At 36.4% G+C, this 21,999-nt stretch overlaps 1 protein-coding gene across 1 annotated transcript; it reads left to right on the top strand.

Moving 5' to 3' along the window:
• The first annotated feature begins 85 nt into the window (after positions 1 to 85).
• Positions 86 to 21,301, top strand: LOC132116418 (katanin-interacting protein). Its single transcript, XM_059525237.1, has 27 exons — positions 86 to 220; positions 1,951 to 2,036; positions 3,237 to 3,409; positions 3,489 to 3,586; positions 3,755 to 3,856; positions 4,784 to 4,885; positions 5,006 to 5,225; positions 5,480 to 5,608; positions 6,588 to 6,733; positions 6,863 to 6,936; positions 7,528 to 7,615; positions 8,756 to 8,947; positions 9,034 to 9,171; positions 11,851 to 12,667; positions 13,784 to 14,500; positions 14,996 to 15,210; positions 15,711 to 15,789; positions 15,963 to 16,140; positions 16,212 to 16,377; positions 16,490 to 16,674; positions 16,772 to 16,836; positions 18,498 to 18,608; positions 18,733 to 18,872; positions 19,049 to 19,150; positions 19,941 to 20,101; positions 20,560 to 20,645; positions 20,738 to 21,301. The coding sequence occupies exons 1-27, from the start codon at positions 209 to 211 to the stop codon at positions 20,794 to 20,796; spliced, it is 4,641 nt and encodes a 1,546-aa protein (XP_059381220.1). The 5' UTR covers positions 86 to 208; the 3' UTR covers positions 20,797 to 21,301.
• The last annotated feature ends 698 nt before the right edge of the window (positions 21,302 to 21,999 follow it).

Here is a 21,999-nt window from a genome sequence, read left to right as displayed (position 1 = left end):
GTGTTTGCGTGTTGTCGCTTTGTGGGCGGCCGGTTTTTATGTAGCGCGCTGTGATTGTCCATTTCTCGTCGTTACCGTTAGATGGGCGGGGAATGTGTTTAGAGAACGTGCTGTGATTGGTCAGCGTTTCTCCTGGTTACAAGCCCTCGCTGAACGGCAGCAACACAGCTGCTCCTGCTGCAAACAGAAGGTCGATTTCAGCTGAGAAATGTCATGGACTGTAAGTTGACAGCTTTTATTATTCAACCCGTATATTTCAGGGTGTGTAGAAATGAATACTAGAGTTAATATGATGATTAGTGCTGTAAAGTTTAATAGCGGAAAGGGTTTGTGTGTGTGTGTTGTTAGCAGAGAGGCTAATTATCGTGAACATCTGATCTGATCGCTTTTTGCTTTTCATCTAACTTACATAAAACTAGTAAAGTTTATTATCATATGTTTGCCCAAATAGTTATTATAAAACGTTATTGTCTCCATGTTATATCCATAGAGGAAGACTGAATACTGAGAATAAAACCAGAAACAACTTGTTCAGACCAGGGTTTTTATTGTTAACTTAAACCATTAAAAAAAACCGTTCTGTTACTCGAAAAAACTAGTGTTAACTGAAATAAAATAAAATATAAAAAGAACTTAAATTAATTTTTGTTTAAACCTTTCACTTGATGTAAAAAAAATGACAAACTTAAATTAAAACGAAAAGAAAATATTAAAATAATAAAGTAATACATAACACAATTTTGACATGGTTCACAAATGTGTTATAATAATTAATGTACATTTATATTACTTTTATGTGACTGCAAAAGTGGAGGAACAAAGCAAAAAATGATGATGATTGTAATCATAATCACATCGCTGAATTGTGATTGGATGCGTCATGTGCAGTGGACACCTGACAGAAACACGAGCTGCGTATTGAAATCATCTTATTCCAAATCAAGAGCAAAACTCCTAGTTTGTTCGCTGTAAACCTTACTTACACTTTATCTTCTCTTCTCTGTCTGATTTCTCTCTTCTCTTCTGGTTTCTCGCTCCTCTCTAGTATCCAGATGCTGTGATTGAAAGAAGATTCTGTAAGAGTCATCCTGTCTCTCTTCTTTCATGTCTGTGTCTCTTGCATCTTTCTGTTGCGAGGGTCATCTTTGCTAGTTGCATGCAAGGACAAGCATATAATCCAAATGATTCTTATGAACTTCTTATTTTCAATGAATTGTTCTAAAACACTCACAAATCAGTCTTAGACTGAGTTATTGGTTCACCCATGAATAAAAAATCAGCTGAAAATGTGCTCACCCATTCAAGATGAAGACGAATTGAGGAATTTCGTAAAATTTGGTGAAAATGCATCAGTGTCTCATCAATGGATCCTCTGCAGTGAAGGGGTGCCGTCAGAATTAGAGTCCAAACAGCTGATTAAAACATCACAATCATCCACAGCACTCCAATCCATCAGTTAATGTCTTTGAGAAGATGTCTTATGTCTGTAAGACACAAATCCACAGTTAAGAATTTTTTAACGTCACTATAATTTCCATAATGTTGCTTTCTCCCCTGAAAAAGTCGTCTGGTCTGAATCAGGAGAGAAATCTTCAGTTCAAGCACCGTTTAGAAGCCAAAACAGTTCTTAACAAATATAATGTGAGATACAACAGTGGATGGGCATTGTAACAATGGACTTTTGTAAGTGGAGGATTGTTTTTCTCTGTTAAAATGCTTGCTCAGGTCACAGGTTAATATGCAGAGTCAACTGTTTGTCCAACAGAGTAAACCTGTCATTATTTTTTCATATTTGTTGCTTTCTCAAAATTGCTAAAATAATTGTTCAGGAACCATATTAGTCAAATGAATAGGAAATTCCCTCTCCATCCTATTAGTCACCTCTGTTTCTCTGTGTATGATCTAGTGTCTGATATTGTTCAGATTGACTGAGAGTTGTATTGTCTGCAGGAGCTCAGGAGGAGCAGGGGAGGGAAACACTCCTCGGCCGAGGAGAAGCTGGATGAATATTTAATCAACCTGCAACACAAAAACAGGTTTGATGACACCTGAACACAAACGTACAAACACAGGTCAGATAACGCAAAAATAGGTTAACTGTGTGAGCTCAGGTTGAACGATATGGCTACTATTACAAGCACAGCTGGAATCACATGCAAACGCTTCTCGTCCACAAGATTGCACCCGCTAACGAGCTGCTCTGATTGGCTGGAAACCCGCTAGAGTGAAATTCAAACTGGCTGTGGAAATTTGTAGCATTAAGTGATGTGTTGTCTTTGAACTCTGATGCTCGTGAATAACCAGCTGCCAGTGAAACCAAAGCTTGTTTTTCTCCAGACCGCACGTGATGATTCAGAAAGCTGAATTCTCTGTTGGGTAGCACTCAAATCTCCACTTGTTTACGGTTTTATTAGAGATAACGGCATGCAAACAAGTCAAATGATTTATATTGAAATCTAAAACTGGTAATTAGTAAAATCTAGTAATATGTGATTATTAATGATTCATTTACATTTATGCATTTAGCAGACGCTTTTATCCAAAGCGACTTACAGTGCATTCAGGCTGTAATTTTATTAAATTTTTTGCCAGTATGATTCATTACTAATGTTTGTTTAAAATGAAATCTATTAATAAAATAGGCTGGGGTTTAGTGACAAGGCTTTTTATGGTTTGTCTGGTTAAAATATTTCACCTTTATTATTTATTTGTATTTTTAAACTATTTAATTATTATCCTAGGGATTCTTTATCAAGCAAATTAGCAATAATAGCTGTTAATTAGATATTAAATTAATAGCATTTTTAAAGAAATGAATACAGAAAGATGCATACAATTAAGTAAAATGATCAGTAAAGACATTTATAATGGTACAAAAGATTTATATTGCAAATAAATGCTGCCCTTGAACTCTCGGTTTCCTCAAAGAATCCTGAAAATCTAATGTATCACGATTTCCACAAAAATGAAGCAGCGTGACTGTTTTAAACATTGATAATGATAAGAAATGTTTCTTGAGCAGCAAATCAGCAAATTTCTACGTTTGCGAGACATAAATCCACATGCACGTATTCAAAAATGTAAGCTGGTATAATATACATGTATGTTTCTCATGGTTAAACGTACTGTGAAATACCTGAATAATGAAGTTAAAAGACTTGTATTTCATATGCCTTCCTCTGCCTCAGTCAATGTGAGCCAATCAGCTAGTGTGTGTGTTTAATGTCCTCTCTCAGGGCTTTGAGAAGACTGCAGAGGAAGGACCCTCGCCAGACAGAGCTGGAGCTTCTGGAGCAGGGCTTCAATCTATACATCAACGGCGCTCATGTCAGCTCCGCTAATGCTCCTCAGAACAGCCGATCCAGCAGGAAAACAGTCCAGCCTTCACAGAGAAACACACACACTGCAGGTACACACTCACCCTACACTGACGTATGAGCGCAGGCTTCCTGTAACGTCTGAAAGAAATAAAGCATCCGTGTTCACAGATTCATCCAGAGGGAGTGGAGAGAAGTGTGCGGTCGATCGACAGAAACAGAGGAGCCACACGGCGCCTGAGAAGACACCGAGACGACGATGGATGCAGGTACACACACACACACACACACACACTGTCCAGTCACTGCTAGTGGCTTCATAAATCACTCTTACTATCACAAACCCCTAACACTCATTCCACACCATGAACTGAATTTCTTCCCTTTCCGTTTCTTCAGTATGGCACTGCATTTTAACTTTATGCACATTGCTGTAGGAATCTGTGTACATCTGCAGTGAGAAAGGCAAAAGAGTGAAGATTTCACCAGAGCACAGATACTCCGATGACTCTGAGCCGTGCGAGAGTGCAGATATGGAGGTGAGAGTATGTCTCTATGAATGTCCAGTTTTCATCTCGGGAATAATGTTGCATTAGTTCTCGACTCTGGCCAATCTAGATTTTAATTACATTTTATAAGCTCCAACCTCCAGCTCCACCTAGCAACTGTGATTCTTACTTTTTAGTATTTTAAGGTGAGTTCATGTAGTAAGGTATTTTTAAAAACACGTGAATCCATTATGAGTGTTGCCATATAATATATTATTTCTGAATTTAAAAACATCAACATTTATATTTAAATATATAAGGGATAGACAGTATATTTTGTGTGGTTAGGTGACACTGGATAGGATTTTTCTTTTTTTTTCTTATTTAATTATTTATTTTTGTCTAATTGGGCCAGTAATTTAGACTTTCACTTACCCTTTTTGACCTCTTTACTGGTCAGAAAATATGAGACTTTTTATTCATATTATTTTTACATTTTCTCACTTTAAATGTATATTTTATCTATATTATTTCATTAAATAATATTATTAGTTATTATGCTTTTTCACACACATAATAATTCTTCAAATGTTAATAATTACGCACAAAGAAAAGTAGCCATAATATCTTGATTTAGAAAGTTATTTAAAAAACAGAGGAAACTCCAAATTCCTGTTTTATAAAAAAACTATTTCTAAATTTCCAATATTTCATAATTATGCTAATTGTGTATTTCCATGAGGTGTGAAAACGTCTTTATGGCAGTCTGCACAAAAAATGAGTCACTAGCACATTGCATTGTGGGATGCGGTATTCCACACAATGTGCTCCGGCACACTTGTATGTATTCCATGCATATAGAAAATTGTGTACGTTGCACATGCTACATCCTGCTTTCTTTGAGAACTAGTACTTAGTATGCCATTCTGATCTCCAGACCAGTTATAACAACTGTAAAACCTTGTGTTTGTCTGTCAGTCTGCTCACGACGGCAGTAAAGCATCACATTCTGTCGCCCTGAGGTCACGCAGCGAGCCGGAGTCTGTCGACAGGGTTCTTCTGAATACTGACCAGGTCAAGGTGAGGAGGATGTGTCACTGGTATGAGAAACATTGCATTGCTCTAAAAGGCATTGTTCACCCAAAAACCATGTGAACAAATCTTCCTACTCAGTGCTTGACCAGTGCGTGTGTGTTTAAGGCACTGCGACGCAGCCTGCAGGTGAGCGTCAGACGCAGCGATCGAGACTCAGCCGGAGAGGAGTCGGAGGAGGAATGGATCGAGGAGCAGATCGAGAGAGAGGAAAGCAGCGACAGCCTCCCTGACCTCACACTTCCTGCCCAACCCACAAACCAGCCAATCAGCAAGCAGCTCAGCCGTGGTGACCTCATCATGCTGGAATTCAGCTCCCCCTCGCAAGGTAATGATTTCTGACCACAGTCTCAAAGTAGGTTCTTTTTTCATAAACAATATTTCTTTTGTTTAATATTTTTAAATAATAATTAAATTTATTCACTAATAATACTTAGAATTGTATATATATATATATATATATATATATATATAATTAAATTTCCCCCCAAATTGCACGGCTCTAGTTCTGTTCTTGATTTCTCAACATGATGATGTTAGATCAGTGGTGATTTATATATGTGTTTTTGTGTGTGTGTGCAGGTGGGCGTAAGATCGAACACTGTCTCTCAGCTAAAAGAAAAGAGAACGTGGAGTCGTACATCTCTGCCAAACCAGTGACCATCAGGAGAGCGACAGAGAGAACATCTGCTAGCAGACAGGAGAAGTCACGTACGTGTACTCACACTTAAGGTCATTGCACACGGAGTCTGAAATTTTCTTGTGGTTTTTTTTTTTTTGTATTCAGTATCCTAAAAATGTATCATGGACCGAAACCTTGCACACTTGCATGCACCTTGCATAAATTAAAATGAAATTAAATGTATGCATTTAGCAGACACTTTTATCTAAAGCGATTTACAATGCATTCAGTCTAACAGTTTTTACCTAACATATTGCATATTAATTAATTCGCAAAAAAAATGCAAACCAGTACTAAATGGAGTCTTCAAGCAGTGAGGAGGATTTTGCTGTCTTCTCGCTTCTTATTGGGTATTGGGTCCATCCAATCCTGAGATTCCTCCTGCTTATTTAAGAGCAGCAGGATTTCACGGGCGATTCAAAGTGTTCTTCAGGATGTCAGTGGCTAGCGATACTAGAGCCACATATTAGAAAGAAGAGCACTCATTTCTGTGAGGTTGATGAGGAAGGATCTTTACAGTGTTTCAAAATGATTGCTACGGATGTATATGTAACCCGATCCAATTTTTTTTTATGATGAACGAAAGTTTCGGAGTGCAGTGTGTAAACGTGATTGACACAGGGTTGTATTTATTTTTCAACATGTGGAAATTTGGGACTCTGTGTGCAATGACCTTTACTCGTCGTCAGTGTATGCTTCATTAACAGTTTATAGAGAAATATGTATATATTTAAAGTAACATCTTCAAAGTTGACTTAAATTAAATTAAGTTCTTAGCTATACATATTACTAATCAAAAATTAAGTTTTGATATATTTACTCTTGGAAACTTATAAAATATCTTCATGGAACATTTACTTAACTTAATATCCTAATGATTTTTGTCATGAAAGAAAAATTGATAATTTCCACCCCCACAATGTATTTTTGGCTATTGCTACAAATATACCCCAGAGACTTCAGACTGTTTTTGTGCTCCAGGGTCAGATATGATTTGTTGTCTTGTAGGGCCGTGCAGTCGTGTAGAGCGCCCCCTGTCTGCGGCTCGTAAGGTGCAGGAGGAGCGAGATTCGGAGGAAACGGCTGCCAGTGTGTTTCAGGCTGTGCAGAGAGAAAACTCACCGCTCTCGAGTAGCACGACCCAACACACGCAGGTAGAGCTTCATTTACAACAACACATCAGTTACTGCACATATAAAATGCTTTGTCATACTCAAACATAAATAATAGATAATGTAGCCTAATTAAGATGATTAAATGTCTGCCTGCACCTTCTTGAGGAGGACGACGATGATGATGATGATGATCAGATCCGGGTTATCAAAGCTATGCGGAGAATCTCTCTCATGGAGCCAAGGTATACAGTCCTAAAGCATGTTTATAGTGTAGTGGAAGCTGCTTTAGAAGTAGATAAATAAAAGTTTGGGTCAGTATGGTTTATTTTTTGTTCTGCTTTCCCACGTTGCATTTATTTGATCAATATAATAAAAACAGTTGATAAGTTAAATATTATTGCAGTTTAAAATAACTATTTTTAATTTTGCATATGTTGTAAAATGTCATTTATTCTTGCTGCTGATTTAGTTTAGATGCTGTTTTGTGGAAAACACTATGCATTTTATTTTTCAGGATTCTTTGAATGGAATTTTTTGAAAAACAACTGGATTTATTTTTAATAGAAATCTCTGGTAACATTAAACGCCTGTCCTGTCATAAATAGAAATATTAATTCCTTAAAAATAAAGTACCTACCTCAAACTTTTAAAAGCAATGTAGTGTCATTATTGTGTAGATCTTGAATAAATAAGTCCCAAAAACTATAGCACACCATTATTATATGATAATGAAATGATAAACTGCAGCATGCAATTAAATGGTTCTGTTTTTGAAAAGTTTAAACACTATTTAACACTATAACTATCAGACTTTTTCTCCGTCTGTCTTTCAGGCAGCAGAAGTGTTTGTTAAAGGCTCTAGAGCGGATCGATGCTGACGGTCAGTCTGATGTCCTGGACAGCAGCAGCTTCACTCTGACTGTGAGTGTATCTGTGTTAACTGTACAGAAGACAGGTGACCGATCAATCAGAAAAAACAACAGGTTTAGGAACCGTGCTAATCATTCAACCAGCTGGAACCATCACGGCTTGCTTAGTTTACCAACCGCTAGTACAGTGGGGCTCGAAAGTTTGGGCTTCCTTTGCAGAATCTGAGAACATGTGAATCATTTTAACAAAATAAGAGAGATCATACTAAATGCATGTTATTTTTTATTTAGTACTTTCCTGAGTAAGATATTGTACACAAGATGTTTGCATTTAATCCACAAGACCAAAAAAATTGCTGAAATTATTAAAATAACCCCACTCAAAAGTTTGTGAACCCTTGGTTCTTAATACTGTATGCTGTTACCTGATGATCCATAACTGTCTTTCTGTTTTGTGATGGTTGTGCATGAGTCCCTTGTTTGTTCTGAACTGTTAAACTGAGAACTGTTCTTCAGAAAAATTTTTAAGGTCCTGCAGATTCTTCAGTTTTCCAGCATCTTTGCATATTTGAACCCTTTCCAGCAGTGACTGTATTATTTTGAGATGCATCTTTTCACACTGAGGACAATTGAGGGACTCAAACACAACTATTAAAAAAGGTTCGAACGTTCACTGATGCTCCAGAAGGAAACAGGATGCATTAAGAGCCGGGGGGTGAAAACTTTTGAACACGATGAAGATGTCCAAATTTTTCTTATTTTGTTGAAATATCTTTTTTTTTTTCCATTTAGTTCTGCCCTTCGTAAGCAACAGAAGATACTTGAATGTTTCCCGGAAAACACAAATTAAGTACAAAAGTTTTCACCCCCCTCAGCTCTTAATGCATCTTGTGTCCTTCTGGAGCATCAGTGAACGTTCGAACCTTTATTAATAGTTTTGTTTGCGTGAATGGGGTTATTTTAATAATTTCAGCAATTTTTTTTTTGGTCTTGTGGACTAAATGCAAACATCTTTTATATTCAATATCTTACTCAGGACAGTACTAAATAGAAAATAACATGCATTTAGTATGATCTCTCTTATTTTTTTGAAAATTATTCACATTTTCACAGATTCTGCAAGGGGTGCCCAAACTTTCGAGCCCCCACTGTATGTCTTCATCTGACTAAATCTTCTCTGGTTGCATGACAGGAGGTGACGCCCACTCTTTACGTTACAATGGAGATCCTGTCAAACTGGGGTCACCCGGGTCAGGTGGGGCTCACAGAAGTTCAGTTCTTCTGTCCACAACATCGCAAACTCTACGTGTCTCCACATGACCTGGACATTCGCAACACGGACCAGCCCGGGAATCTGTCTGCCCTCGTCAACGGAAAAACCAAAGTAAGTTTGGAAAACACACTACTGCAGAACAGAGATAGTAATCAATGCAAATAATTAGCATGTGTTCCACATCTGTGTGCTTTTAGACCACAAAAGAGCGTCATATGTGGACTTGTCCATTCCATCCTCCCGTCCAGCTGTATTTTATCATCAGGAACGTGGAGCGAACTCCGAACTTTAACATCTCTCGGATCACAATTTGGAATTATAACCACAGCCTTAATGTAAGTACAGCCCAAAATACAAGCTGATCGATAAAACAGTGTTTACTGAACACAAGAGCAGCACATCCGTCGATCCAAATGATCAGTTCAGTGTTCATCAGCAAGAATGGTTGCTGACTTCCTGCAGATTAAGCACTTACAAAACACATCAGCGAGCCAGCTAATGTGCTTGCTGTTTAAAACTTTCTATTTTACATATTTATATGGATTTTTCCGACCTGACTTGATCTGCTCAACCAATGCAACACATGCCAAGCAACTTCAATGTGATGTGAATCATTGTGAATCGAATCATCTGCTGTTGGAAATTGTAGGACTGGGTTTTGTAGAACATCACAAGGACAAAAAGCATTTTCTGTAAAGGGATCCCAAATTTGGAATATGTTGCCAAATGAGTTTAAAGTGATACATGATAAAAAGTATTTTACATGCACGGTTGGCGTTGGCTCAAAATACACCAGACATGTACACATTTATGTTTTATATATGCTTTATAACTAGTTATTTATTAGGACTGGAAGAGTCTATCAAACTTGGGCAAACTTGTTCTGGATTCTGTTAGTAATGTATGAGGATATTGTATGAATTTTATTTAATTTGTTGGTAGGCTACAGATTTAGTCAGTTATATTTGTATTGATATTTGTTTTAGAAAAGCCTTTTAGAGTCAAGAGAAACAATAGTATTATTTTGTTAGTACTATATTAATAGTAATCAGTTTCTTTATTTAATTCGTAAAATTTAAATAGTGATAATTATATTAAATAATATTATTACTGGTATTATTGCTGTCTTTGTAATAGTAGTAATAATATTAATAATAATTCCTTAAAAAAAGTACCTCCCCCAAAATTTAAACACAATGTAGTGTCATTTTTGTGTAAATTTACAATAAATACAACCCAAAAACTATAGCACACCATTATTATATGATAATGAAATTGTTATATTTTTAAAAACTTTAAACACTGTTAAATACATATTAAATACCCATTTGTTATTATACAGTACAATTGTGTTATTTCAATATTGATCAGTTTCTTAATTGATTAGTTTATTTTTTTAAAAGGTAATAGTAAAATAATTAATAATAATAATCAATATTATTATTATTTTATTTATTATTGTGTAGTATATTGAATAGGGGAAAAAATGTTGTTTCTGCTGTGTAATGAGTAAAGGCAACCAGTTCAAATAAATCTTTATAGCAGTTAAAAGTTAATCTTACCTGTTCAAATGAAGGACTTTACGAGAGGAAGCTTGGAAGGAAACAAAGAACCAAAATTGTTGGGTCTGAATGAAGAGTTGTGCGTCAGAAATTGTGAGCAAAAGCCAGTGTAATGTAAATGTAATGAAGAGCTATTGTGCTCTCTTGCCCTATTATAAGATATCAATTCATGCTAAACAGAATAAATGTGTGCGTGCGTGCGTGTGTGTGTGTGTGTGGAACAGTTGGAGATTAGCTGCAGGATTATCTGAGTTTAGCTCCCCCACACACAGTTCTCTGTCAGTCTGATCACTGCACTCGTCTCTTTACACACTGACTGATTTACAGATTCGGACAGATTCAACGGTAGGGACTGACTCTGTCTCTGTGTGAGTGTTGAGATAGCGCTGTATGGATGTGCCTCCTGTATGTATTTTATTTCATTTCTAGTCTGCAGTATGTAGTGTTGGCTGACCCAAGCATCACTATTAATATAGGAGTTAGAGCTGTGTTCAAATAACTCATAAGTATTAGACTTTAACTTGTCCTGCTTGTGTTATCGGTGTGCTGTAACTTCTCAGATTTAAGACTCGCATGCATCTTTAACAATAAAATTTGATTCCCGTAAGTATAATATTCCTTACTAAAATACTGTATATATTTATATATTTAATATAATATACAAATATAATTTATTAATTTACTAGATGCTTTTATCCAAAGCCACCTACAAATGAGGAATACAAGACACTTAAAATTATAAACCTAAAAAAATATATTTATAAACATTGTAAATAAATAATATTAATATTGTAATAAATGTATATACATTCTAATAAATTTATAATGTATAAATTCTAATATGCATCTTTATATATATATATATATATTAGTGCTGTTAAATGATTAAACACGATTAATCACATCCAAAATAAAAGTTTTTGTTTACATAAGTGTGTGTACTGTGTATATTTGTTATATATTTATATATATATATATATATATATATATATATATAAATATATAATAAATATACACAGTACACACACTTATGTAAACAAAAACTTTTATTTTGGATGTGATATATATATTTTGAAAATATTTACATGCATATATTTATATATATATATATATATATATATATATATATATATATATATATATATATATATATATATATATATAGAATTATATATAAATATTAAATATACAAATATAACATATTTGTCTTAAATGTATACATGCTTTTGTGTGCATTTATATATACATAATAAATAAACACCATACAGCCCCAAATATTATATAAACAAAAACGTTTATTTTGCATGCAATTAATCTATATATAATAATATATATATAGGACCAGTTAATAGTGTATGTTTTATGGAAATTCATGTCATGTTATATAAATACCCAGATGTGTTTTTAACACATTTAATGATCTGTTTGAATATGCGTGTGTTTTTCTGACAGGATCTGGACATTGGTGCGCGACACGTGCGCTTGTATGTGAACAGTACTCTGGTGTTCGAGGGTCAGTTGGAGAAGGGCTGTGGTAACCAGGTCTTTGACTACAGCAGCTCCATTGAGCTCCAGGAACCACATCTCCCAGAGTGCACCTCTCCAAGCCCGGTCTCTTCAGGACACAGTCTGCAAGACTGCAGCCCACATGATCCAGAGCCTCAGGAGTCGAACGCTGCTGTTTCAGTGTTAGAAACAAGCCAGGACAAATCTGACACAAGCTGTGTGGCAGAAATGCAGAGAGACTCTCTAGAAAGAGACGACTCGCCTCCTCTGGACCTCACGTTTCCAGCCGGACGGACCGAAGCGATGAAGACGGTGACCACGCAGCCGTCCTCCAGTCGGATTCCACACTGGCTCCAGGAGCTGGATCGAACTGCGGCAGACGAGGCCGAAGCGTCTCGGGATCTACAGCGTCCTCAGTGGCTCCAGTCACAGAATACAGCCAAACACAAATCCAAACACTCGGTGCTGCCTGACATCTCGTGCAACCCTGTGTGCTCCAGCAACAGAGCCCTGCAGAGGACAGCGTCCGGCGAATTCAGTTCTGATTCACTGGACTTGGATCCCGATCTGGGACTGAATCGCAACATGCGGACAGAGCAAGAGCCACACTTGGAGGCGCACTTAAGCGATCGGTTGGACCAGGGTTTGGACCTGTGTGATGAGCGGTTTGAGAGGACTGAGCGGCCCATCAGTGGCAGGAGAGGTTCAGCACGCTCTGTAAACAGAACACAACCGGACCGCAGCAAAGACTTCACCTCGACAGGTGCACTTCTGAACATACACTGCCATCTAGAGTAGGATGTACCATTAGGGTTCCTTCTTTGCAAATTATAGTGCACTGAAAATATGACCGAGCTTATGAGATGATCTATTCATGCTTTTCTGGTATAATATTACCCACAGTCTCAATAGCTAGGCAGGATTGTGGCACTTGGTTCTAGGACGAAGTAACACTTTTCATCAGGAAAAAATAAATAATTGAAAAATTGAGTAACTTAAGCAACTTTTTGTGCATATTTAGCCTAGAGTGAATGATTGGTGCAGTTTTGAAAAAAACTTTTGAAACAAATCACAATTAGGTTTGGATTATATTGCTATTGTGTAGTAAAACCTAGAGTAGTTCTCAAAGTGGTAATAATAATGACAACAATAATTCTAATTCTACTAATAATTAAGAGATATTATATATTATACAGATACTTTTTCATCCATGTTCTCATTTAATCAGACTGCGAGTTCTGTTGAATTAAATTATTTTTTTCATTAGCAGCACTTTATTTTCCAAAAACATATTTATTTTATTTTTGTTGTAAATTACTTGTTATATTTAAATCTTGTTTCATTTCTAGCGACTTATTTGGCAAAAAGCACTTTAGTTGAAAAAGTAACAAGTAATTATTTTCATTTAATCCCGTTTTGAAAGATTGAACTGTTAAAGTTTTTAAAAAGACATTTTTTTATTTTTTATAAATTAGTATTAAATCGTAAAAGAATTTTAGTGGAAAAAATATGAATGATAAAGGCCTAACAAACACATGGGAAAAAGACCCTAAGACCAGGAACATTATTGAAGACATGAATGCTTATCTTTCTAATGTTTTGCCTCTGAAATGGTGTGAAACTCCCACTACTTTCCAAGAGATCAAATCTAATTCCGCCCCTCTTCTTTTTCCTGTTGATATCACGTATCACATTGTCAGAAACTGAAAATGGGTTTTCAGTGGTTTATTTCAGGTTGGTTTCATGAAGTTTCTATAAACCCAGTGCATAGTAGAAATATATAAACTCGGATGCAGCTTCTCAGACTTCCCCATGAACTTATGCACATTTTGTAGTTTATTTATGACTGCTTATTTTGATCTGTTTCTTCTTGCCACAGAGCAAAGCAGCCCGGCGTCTGTCTGTAACAGAAGACCGAAACCTCATTGGTGTGAACCGGACGACCCGTTAATGGAGTCCTGGGACTCGCTGACCAAGTTTAACCAGAGTCAGCGAGGGCGGATCTCCAACATGGGGCTAGAGGGAGATATTTTCGACGAGTTTGTTCAGCGTCAGTCCCGTCTGACACCCGTCTCCACCCGACGCCCCTGTGCTTCGGCTCTCCCTGATTCTGACGACCCAGAAGACGACCCTCGGGACGAGGACTTCGAGATCCCGGTTCTCCCGCAGGGTTGCCACCTCGTCATTAACATCCTGTCCACGTGGGGCGACCGTCACTACGTCGGCCTCAACGGTATCGAGATCTTTTCCTCCAGCGGTGAGCCGGTGACCCCGGTCCACATCACAGCTGACCCGCCGGACATCAACATCCTGCCGGCTTACGGGAAAGATCCACGCGTCGTTACTAACCTGATAGACAGAGTACACCTGACGCAGGACGACATGCACCTCTGGCTCGCCCCGTTCTCTCCGGGTCGCAAGCACGTCATCAGCATGGATCTGGGCGGTAGATGTTGCCTGGCCATGATCCGAGTTTGGAATTACAACAAGTCCAGGATCCACTCGTTCAGAGGAGCGAGAGAAATGGAAATGATTCTTGACGGTCGTTGTATATTCCGAGGAGAGATCGCCAAAGCTTCAGGAACGCTTTCAGGAGGTACGGACCAACATCACGTTTCATACTAATTATGGGGTGCTAATGCCAAAAATAGTGAACATCACACTTTCTCAATAAATATTGAATTTTTGCTTTTGACAATCTTACAATTTGTAATATGGATAAGACTCATGTTATCCATATTGATCCTGGAATTAGTTGGAATTAATATTTTATATAAAATGTATAAATAAAAAATATATAATATTTTAAATATTTTTTTTATATATAAATAAATATAAAATTGTATGATTTATATATATATATATATATATATATATATATATATATATATATATATATATATATACAATTTTGCAAAAAAAAAAGGGAAAGTATTTATTAGTATATTAAATCTGCATCATTAAATTTGGTGATTTTACGCTTTATTTGCAAAACAGCAAAGCAGATTTTTTTAAAGAAGCAAAGCTGTGTAATTGATAATTAAATAATTTAATGTTAACTTGAACTTCATCATGGTTTAATGTTATATAGCACTGGATCAGTTTGGCGATACGATCCTGTTCACCACGGATGATGAGATCCTGGAGGCCATGGCGCGGTATGATGACACGTTTGGGAGTGAGCTGGAGATGGGCGTGCCGGGCGTGGAGGAGGAGGAGCTACAGCGGCCGCGGACGGCTGACGGTGAAGGAGAGGAGAGACCGTTCACACAGGCTGGGTTCAGGAAGGAGGACACACACACGCACGTATGTGATGCTGCCTCTAAAGCGCTCTTATTGTAGATCATTTGGGCTTAATGTAAAAAGAAAAAAATATAAAGAAAATATTTCAAAGATGCATTAAATTGATCAAAAGTGACAGTAAAGACATTTAGAACGTTCCAAAAGATTCTTTTTCTTTTGAACTTTGGTATCTATCAAAAAATCCTGAAAAAATGTTTTCATGAAACATTAAGCAGCAAAAACTGTATTCAGCATTGATTATAATCAGAAACGTTTCTTGAGCAGCAAATCAGCATATTAGAATGATTTCTGAAGATCATGTGACACTGAAGACTGGAGGAATGATGCTGTTGTGTTTGTGGTTTATGAAACCATATACTTGACATTTATGAAAGAAGAAAATACAATGACATTTTTTATTTTATTTTTTATAAATGAGCCCTATATACAATTCTGCTCTTGTTTTTCTGCAGTATTGAGGTCAAACAGTATGTGAGAATGAATGATGGGATGTGTTTCTTCAGATGGATCTGGACCCCATCGCTGCAGCTGAACTGTGTGCTGATCCTGGAGACCAAACAACAGGACTTTATACTGGCAGTAGTGAGTAAATCTACACAACTAAGTCTGTGTGTGTGTATAAAATGCAGAAAAAATGCAGTTTCATGTCTCTTAATAATATTTCATGCATTTTCTCTAAAGCTGCTTGGGGAATGATGTGTAATGCACAAATAAACTCAGATCGAATTGAATGTTTGAACTCTGTTTCTCTCTAGTTCTGCAGCTGAATCTGCTGTCGTCGTGGGGTGACCCTCACTATGTGGGTTTGACGGGGTTAGAGGTCGTCAGTAAGGGCGGTGAGAGTATTCCTGTTGATGTCTCTATGGTAACCGCATCACCTCGTGACCTCAACGACCTCCCGGAGTACAGCAACGACCTTCGAACTCTGGAGAAGTCAGTGAAAGACACCTTCTGTGTCTGAGAACTGAGATGAGTTTCTGAATCCTGTTTTCTTCCTCTGTCAGGTTGTTTGATGGGATGAACATCACCACAGATGATAAACACATGTGGCTGATTCCCTTCTCGTCCGGTTCTGATCACACGCTCACTGTACGGTTCGCTCAGCCGCAGACCATCGCCGGATTCAGAATATGGAACTACAACAAATCGCCTGAAGACTCTTACAGAGGGGTGAGAGTAAAATCTGGGCTCTGTTTTTCTGTTTTGTGTTTTTTCAGTTCAACAGATGTGTTCACTAGTGTTTTCCAGCACACACACCTCACGTGCCGTGTGTTTCCTCCAGTTGAAGGTTGTGCAGGTGTTCTTGGACAGCGTGTGTATATCTCCAATCGGGGGGTTTCTCATTCGCAAGGGTCCGGGGAATTGCCACTTTGACTTCGCACAAGAGATTCTGTTCATAGACTACCTACAGTCCACACATAACAGATCACTGACTACGAGCAGGAAAAACACAGAGGATGCTCACAGGTACAGCACGCTCTTGATCTTATCACAGTCATCAGCCTTGACTCCACATGTTTTCTCTCGTCTTGAGGGATGAAGTTGTTTGTGTGTTTTCTTTCAGGCGTGGGAACCGGAGAGATCAGTCTGCCAGTATGGACTATGAGGCTCCACTGATGCCATGCGGATGTATCCTCATTTCTGCTTAATATACGCTTCTTTACAAATATCAGTTTCTGCTGTTGATTCATGTGTTAACACAAATTCAGCTGAACCCTAGTAACATTATTAGTCATAAAGGTATTGTTAGATTTCAGTTGTCCACTAAAATAGCTAAAAAAAAAAAAGTACAGACCAAAGGTTTGGAAACATTACTATTTTTAATGTTTTTGAAAGAAGTTTCTTCTGCTCATCAAGCCTGCATTTATTTGATCAAAAATACAGAAAAATTATTAAAACTCAAAATAATAGTTTTATATTTGAATATATTTAAAAAATTGTTTTATTCCTGTGATGCAAAGCTGAATTTTCAGCATCATTCCTCCAGCCTTCAGTGTCACATGTAACATCAGTCTATCACATGATCATTTAGAAATCATTCTAATATTCTGATTTATTATGAGTGTTGGAAACAGTTCTGCTGTCTAATATATTTTCTAATATATCTAATATATAATTCTAATATATATTTTAATAATATATTGTCTTTACTATCACTTTTTATCAATTTAACACTGAATAAAAGTATTGATTTTATTTAAAAAGAAGAAAAACAAATGACTGACCCCAAATTACTGACCAGTAGTGTATATTATTATTATTACAAAATATTTATATTTTAAAAACATAGCTTCTTTTTTTTTTTTTTTTTTTTTTATTCAAAAAGTATCCTAAAAAAGTATCACATGTTCTGAAAAAATATTAAGCAGCCGAACTGTTTCCAACTTTGATAATGAATCATCATATTAGAATGATTTCTAAAGGATCATGTGATAATGATCCTAAAAATTCAGCTTTGCATCACACAAATAAATGATAATTTAAAGTATAATAAATTTAAAAACAATTATTGTAAATTGTAATAATATATCACAATATTGCATTTTTTTCTGTATTTTTGATCAAATAAATGCAGGCTTGATGAGCAGAAGAAACTTCTTTCAAAAACATTAAAAATAGTAATGTTTCCAAACTTTTGGTCTGTATTATATATATATATATATATATATATATATATATATATATATATATATATATATATATATATATATATATATATATATATATATATATATATATACTTCATTAGATAATTCCTTGTGAGATCCTACAATAAGACACATTTATTTTTTTTTAATAAATATTCATGATTTATATTAGAAATTATTACTGCTGTCATACGATTAATCTGTGTATATTTTTTATGTGCATATAAATACACACACATGCATGTGTATATATTTAAGTTATACATTTATATATGATAAAGTATATGAATATAAATATATACATGTAAATGTTTTAAAAATATATGCTGTATGTTTGTGTATTTATATATACATATAATAAATATACACAACACACACATATTATTTAAACAAAAACTTTTAATTTGTATGTGATTAACCGTGATTAATTGTTTGACAGCACTAAAAATGATACTTAAAATATATAATAAATAAATATAAAAATGTAAAATAATCTAACAATGATAATATACTTGAATTACATTTTGCCATAATTGCCCATGTATAGCTGATACAATTGATTAAACATCAGCAAGTGTTACAATTCAGCAAAGCATTACAACAGTTCCATTCTGAGTTTTTCCTTGACTGAGTGTGTGTCAGTTATCTTCCAGCTGCAGCTGTTGACGACTTGGGGTGACCCATACTACATCGGCCTTAATGGACTGGAGTTCTACGACCAGAATGAGCAGAAGATCCCGCTCAGTGACAACAGTATCCTTATGAACACACACACACACACACACACAGAGCGATCAATCTAGGATCCACACACACAGCATTCAACAAGACTGAGACAATTCACAGCTCGAATCATTCTCTTTAATATGTCTCACAGACATCGCTGCGTTCCCTGACAGCGTGAATGTGTTAGATAGCGTGTGTGGTGACGTCCGCACGCCTGATAAACTGATAGATGGGGTCAATAACACACATGATGGGCAACACATGTGGCTCGCACCGGTGCTCCCTGGACTGGTGAGGACAAACTTTATCAGCTAAGCTCCACCCCCTGATTACTGTTCAACCCCAAACAAGCCTTACAGAAGATAATCTCATAGTAATCATCAGAATGTCACCATAAACACTGGGATTTTCAATAAAACCTGCTCTGAAGTGGTCAGAATTTGGTCTTATTGTTGCATGTTTCCCAGGTGAACCGTGTCTATGTCATCTTCGACCAGCCAATGACGGTCTCCATGATTAAACTGTGGAACTATTCCAAAACACCTCAGCGAGGAGTCAAGGAATTTGGGGTAAAACACACACATGCACACAAATTACTGTCATTTTAAATATTTTACTGCAAGTTCTCAGGTTTTTGAAAGACTCTTCTGCTCACCAACACTGCATTAATTTGATCAGTAATGCATTAAAAACAGAAATATTATTACAAATTAAAATAGCGGAGTACTGTATTTTCCGGACTATAAGTCGCACTTTTATTAATAGTTTGGCTGGTTCTGTGACTTATAGTCAGGTGCGACTTATTTATCAAAATTAATTTGACATGAACTAAGAGAAATGAACTAAGAGAAAACATTACCGTCTCCAGCCGCGAGAGGGCGCTCTATTCTGCTCAGTTCTCCTGTAGTCTACACTTAGAATATAGAGCACCCTCTGGCGGCTGTAGACGGTAATGTTTTCTCTTGGTTCTTGGTTCTAAATAAATGCGACTTATAGTCCAGAGCGACTTATATATGTTTTTCCCTCATCATGACGTATTTTTGGACTGATGCGACTTATACTCAGGTGCGACTTATAGTCTGAAAAATACGGTATATTATGAATGTAATTAATTTATTTGATGCGCAGCTGTATTTTCAGTATCTTTACTCCAGTCTTCAGTCTCACACGATTTTCTGAAATCATTCTAATATTCTGATTTACTGCTCAAGAACCATTTCTGATTATTATTGATGTTGAAAACCGTATTCTTTGAATAACGTTTAAGATAACAGCATTTATTTGATTGGGTTTGATTAGTGTTTCATTCACCCGTCTTTCTAACCTGAGCTCAGTCATTGTGTGTGTTTGTGTGTTTAGCTCCTAGTGGATGACCTGTTAGTGTATAACGGGATTTTAGAGAGTGTGAAGAACGTTTCACGAGGTATTCTGCCAACCCTGGATCCGGTTGTTCCTTACCACACCGTACTGTTCACAGTCAACACGCACGTCACACACCGGGAGAAGAGCACTATCATCAGGTACACACACTGCATTTGAGATTTCTGTGGTGCTTTTTTGTTGAAAGCAATTTGAGCAACTTTGTTTTTCAGAAATGTGGGTTTTTCCATTACATCAGGCTGGAAATAACTTTTTTGTAAGCTCTATTTTTAAGATGAATTAAACACACACACAGATGAATGTGCGCACTCAATGCCGAACCCAGAAAAAACAAACACACACACACACACACACACGCACTACTGCTGTTGACTGACTCATTGTTTGGCCTGATTATGCCCTGGGCGTGATGCTAAACAGACCAGATGATGACTTGAGAAACAGAGTGTGTGTGTGTGTGTTTAATGAGCTGTATGAGAAGCTGTGATCACTCTTATCTTCATCCATCCAGCCTACGGTTCACATTCAGGCTACATTTTTGTTCATGTAAACATGTCGGTATCAGTGAAACTCACTGAGGAAATGTCTGTCATTAAAGCAACCACGTGGAGGACCAGGATGTGAAGTTGACCAATGATAAACAAATAATTCACCAGCACAAGAAGAAACCGACAGCTGACCCAGGTGCTCACAAGCATCACACATTTAATTAGCTTGATTAGTTGTTGTATGTGAAACTAATATAAGAACTAATATAAAAAACCTTTTATTTTCAGCTCTACGGCCCAAAACCTGCATGACGGACGTACGGAAACATGGAAAGCAGCGATACTGAGAGAAAACGGCAGGGTTCGGGGATTTTGAAAGCAGGTTTTTTGTTTTTTTTTCTTTGGGAATATTTGGAAAACTCAGTAACCTCAACACACACACAAACACACACACACACACACACACACACACACTCTCAAACTGTATATGATAAAGCTGTATATTTATTTTTGCTATGACGTTGTTGTATTATATATATTTTTTTTAAGTAAGTGTCCTTTGACCATGTCATGTGATTCTGGATGGAAGTTAATGCATAATAGCATGCACACCAGTACATTCGATTTTTCACGTCAGATTCACTCGTGATAAACAGAATTTGTAGCTTGTATGTCCTGCAGCCATATTTAAACAAGTCTAATTGTCGAATATATTAGTAACATTAAGTGTTTACCATATTTCATATTTACACTGTTTCTAAGTCTTTCACATTTCTTTCAAAACACTTTTACAAATATTATGCAAATACTGCCAGTTTACCTCATATTAAAGCCAATGTAATTATTATTAAATATCACCTATCTCTTTATTGTTTGTCACTATTTTTATTTGAGTATGCAATTTTATATGCAACTTTACCTTGAAAGAAAACTTCTTAGGAATGGTCATATTATAACTGGGTTCAAACGGTTGTTGTGATTTGATGATTATAATAAGAGTGTGAGTCAGGCTTAAAATATTTCTGAGTTAAGTTTGGACGTGGGTCAAGGTGAAACATTTTTTGGATTTACGACTTCCAATGTAAAGCCTAGAAATAAATATTAGTTGAAAACTTACTCGCTCTCAGTTCATGTAGATGAGTTTGTTTCTTTATGAGAACAGATTTGGAGAAATGTAGCATTGCATCAGTGTCTCATCAATGGATGCTCTGCAGTGAATGGGTGCCGTCAGAATGAGAGCTGATAAAAACATCACAATAATCCACAAAATAATATTTGCTTTCTCCAGTGAAAGGTCATTTCTGGAATTACAAGAGAAACGTTTTGACTGGAGGAGGTGGATTATAGATTTATTAGCAATGGTAAGGATGATGTATTTTGGCCAGATGAGAAGGTTTAAAGTTAAAATGTCTAAATGGATTTGTTTCTTACAAACATGCAGCTTTTTAGGTTTTACAGGGTGTAAACTGATGGACTGGAGTGGTATGGATTGTTTCTGGATTATTTTGATGTTTTAACAGCTGTTTGGACTGACGGCACCCATTCACTGG

This window comes from Carassius carassius, chromosome 35 (genome assembly GCF_963082965.1).
Source record: "Carassius carassius chromosome 35, fCarCar2.1, whole genome shotgun sequence".
In the NCBI taxonomy this organism is placed as follows: Eukaryota; Metazoa; Chordata; class Actinopteri; order Cypriniformes; family Cyprinidae; genus Carassius; species Carassius carassius.
The sequence above is the reverse complement of the archived record's forward strand: the minus strand, read 5'-3'. Positions and strand labels throughout refer to the sequence as shown.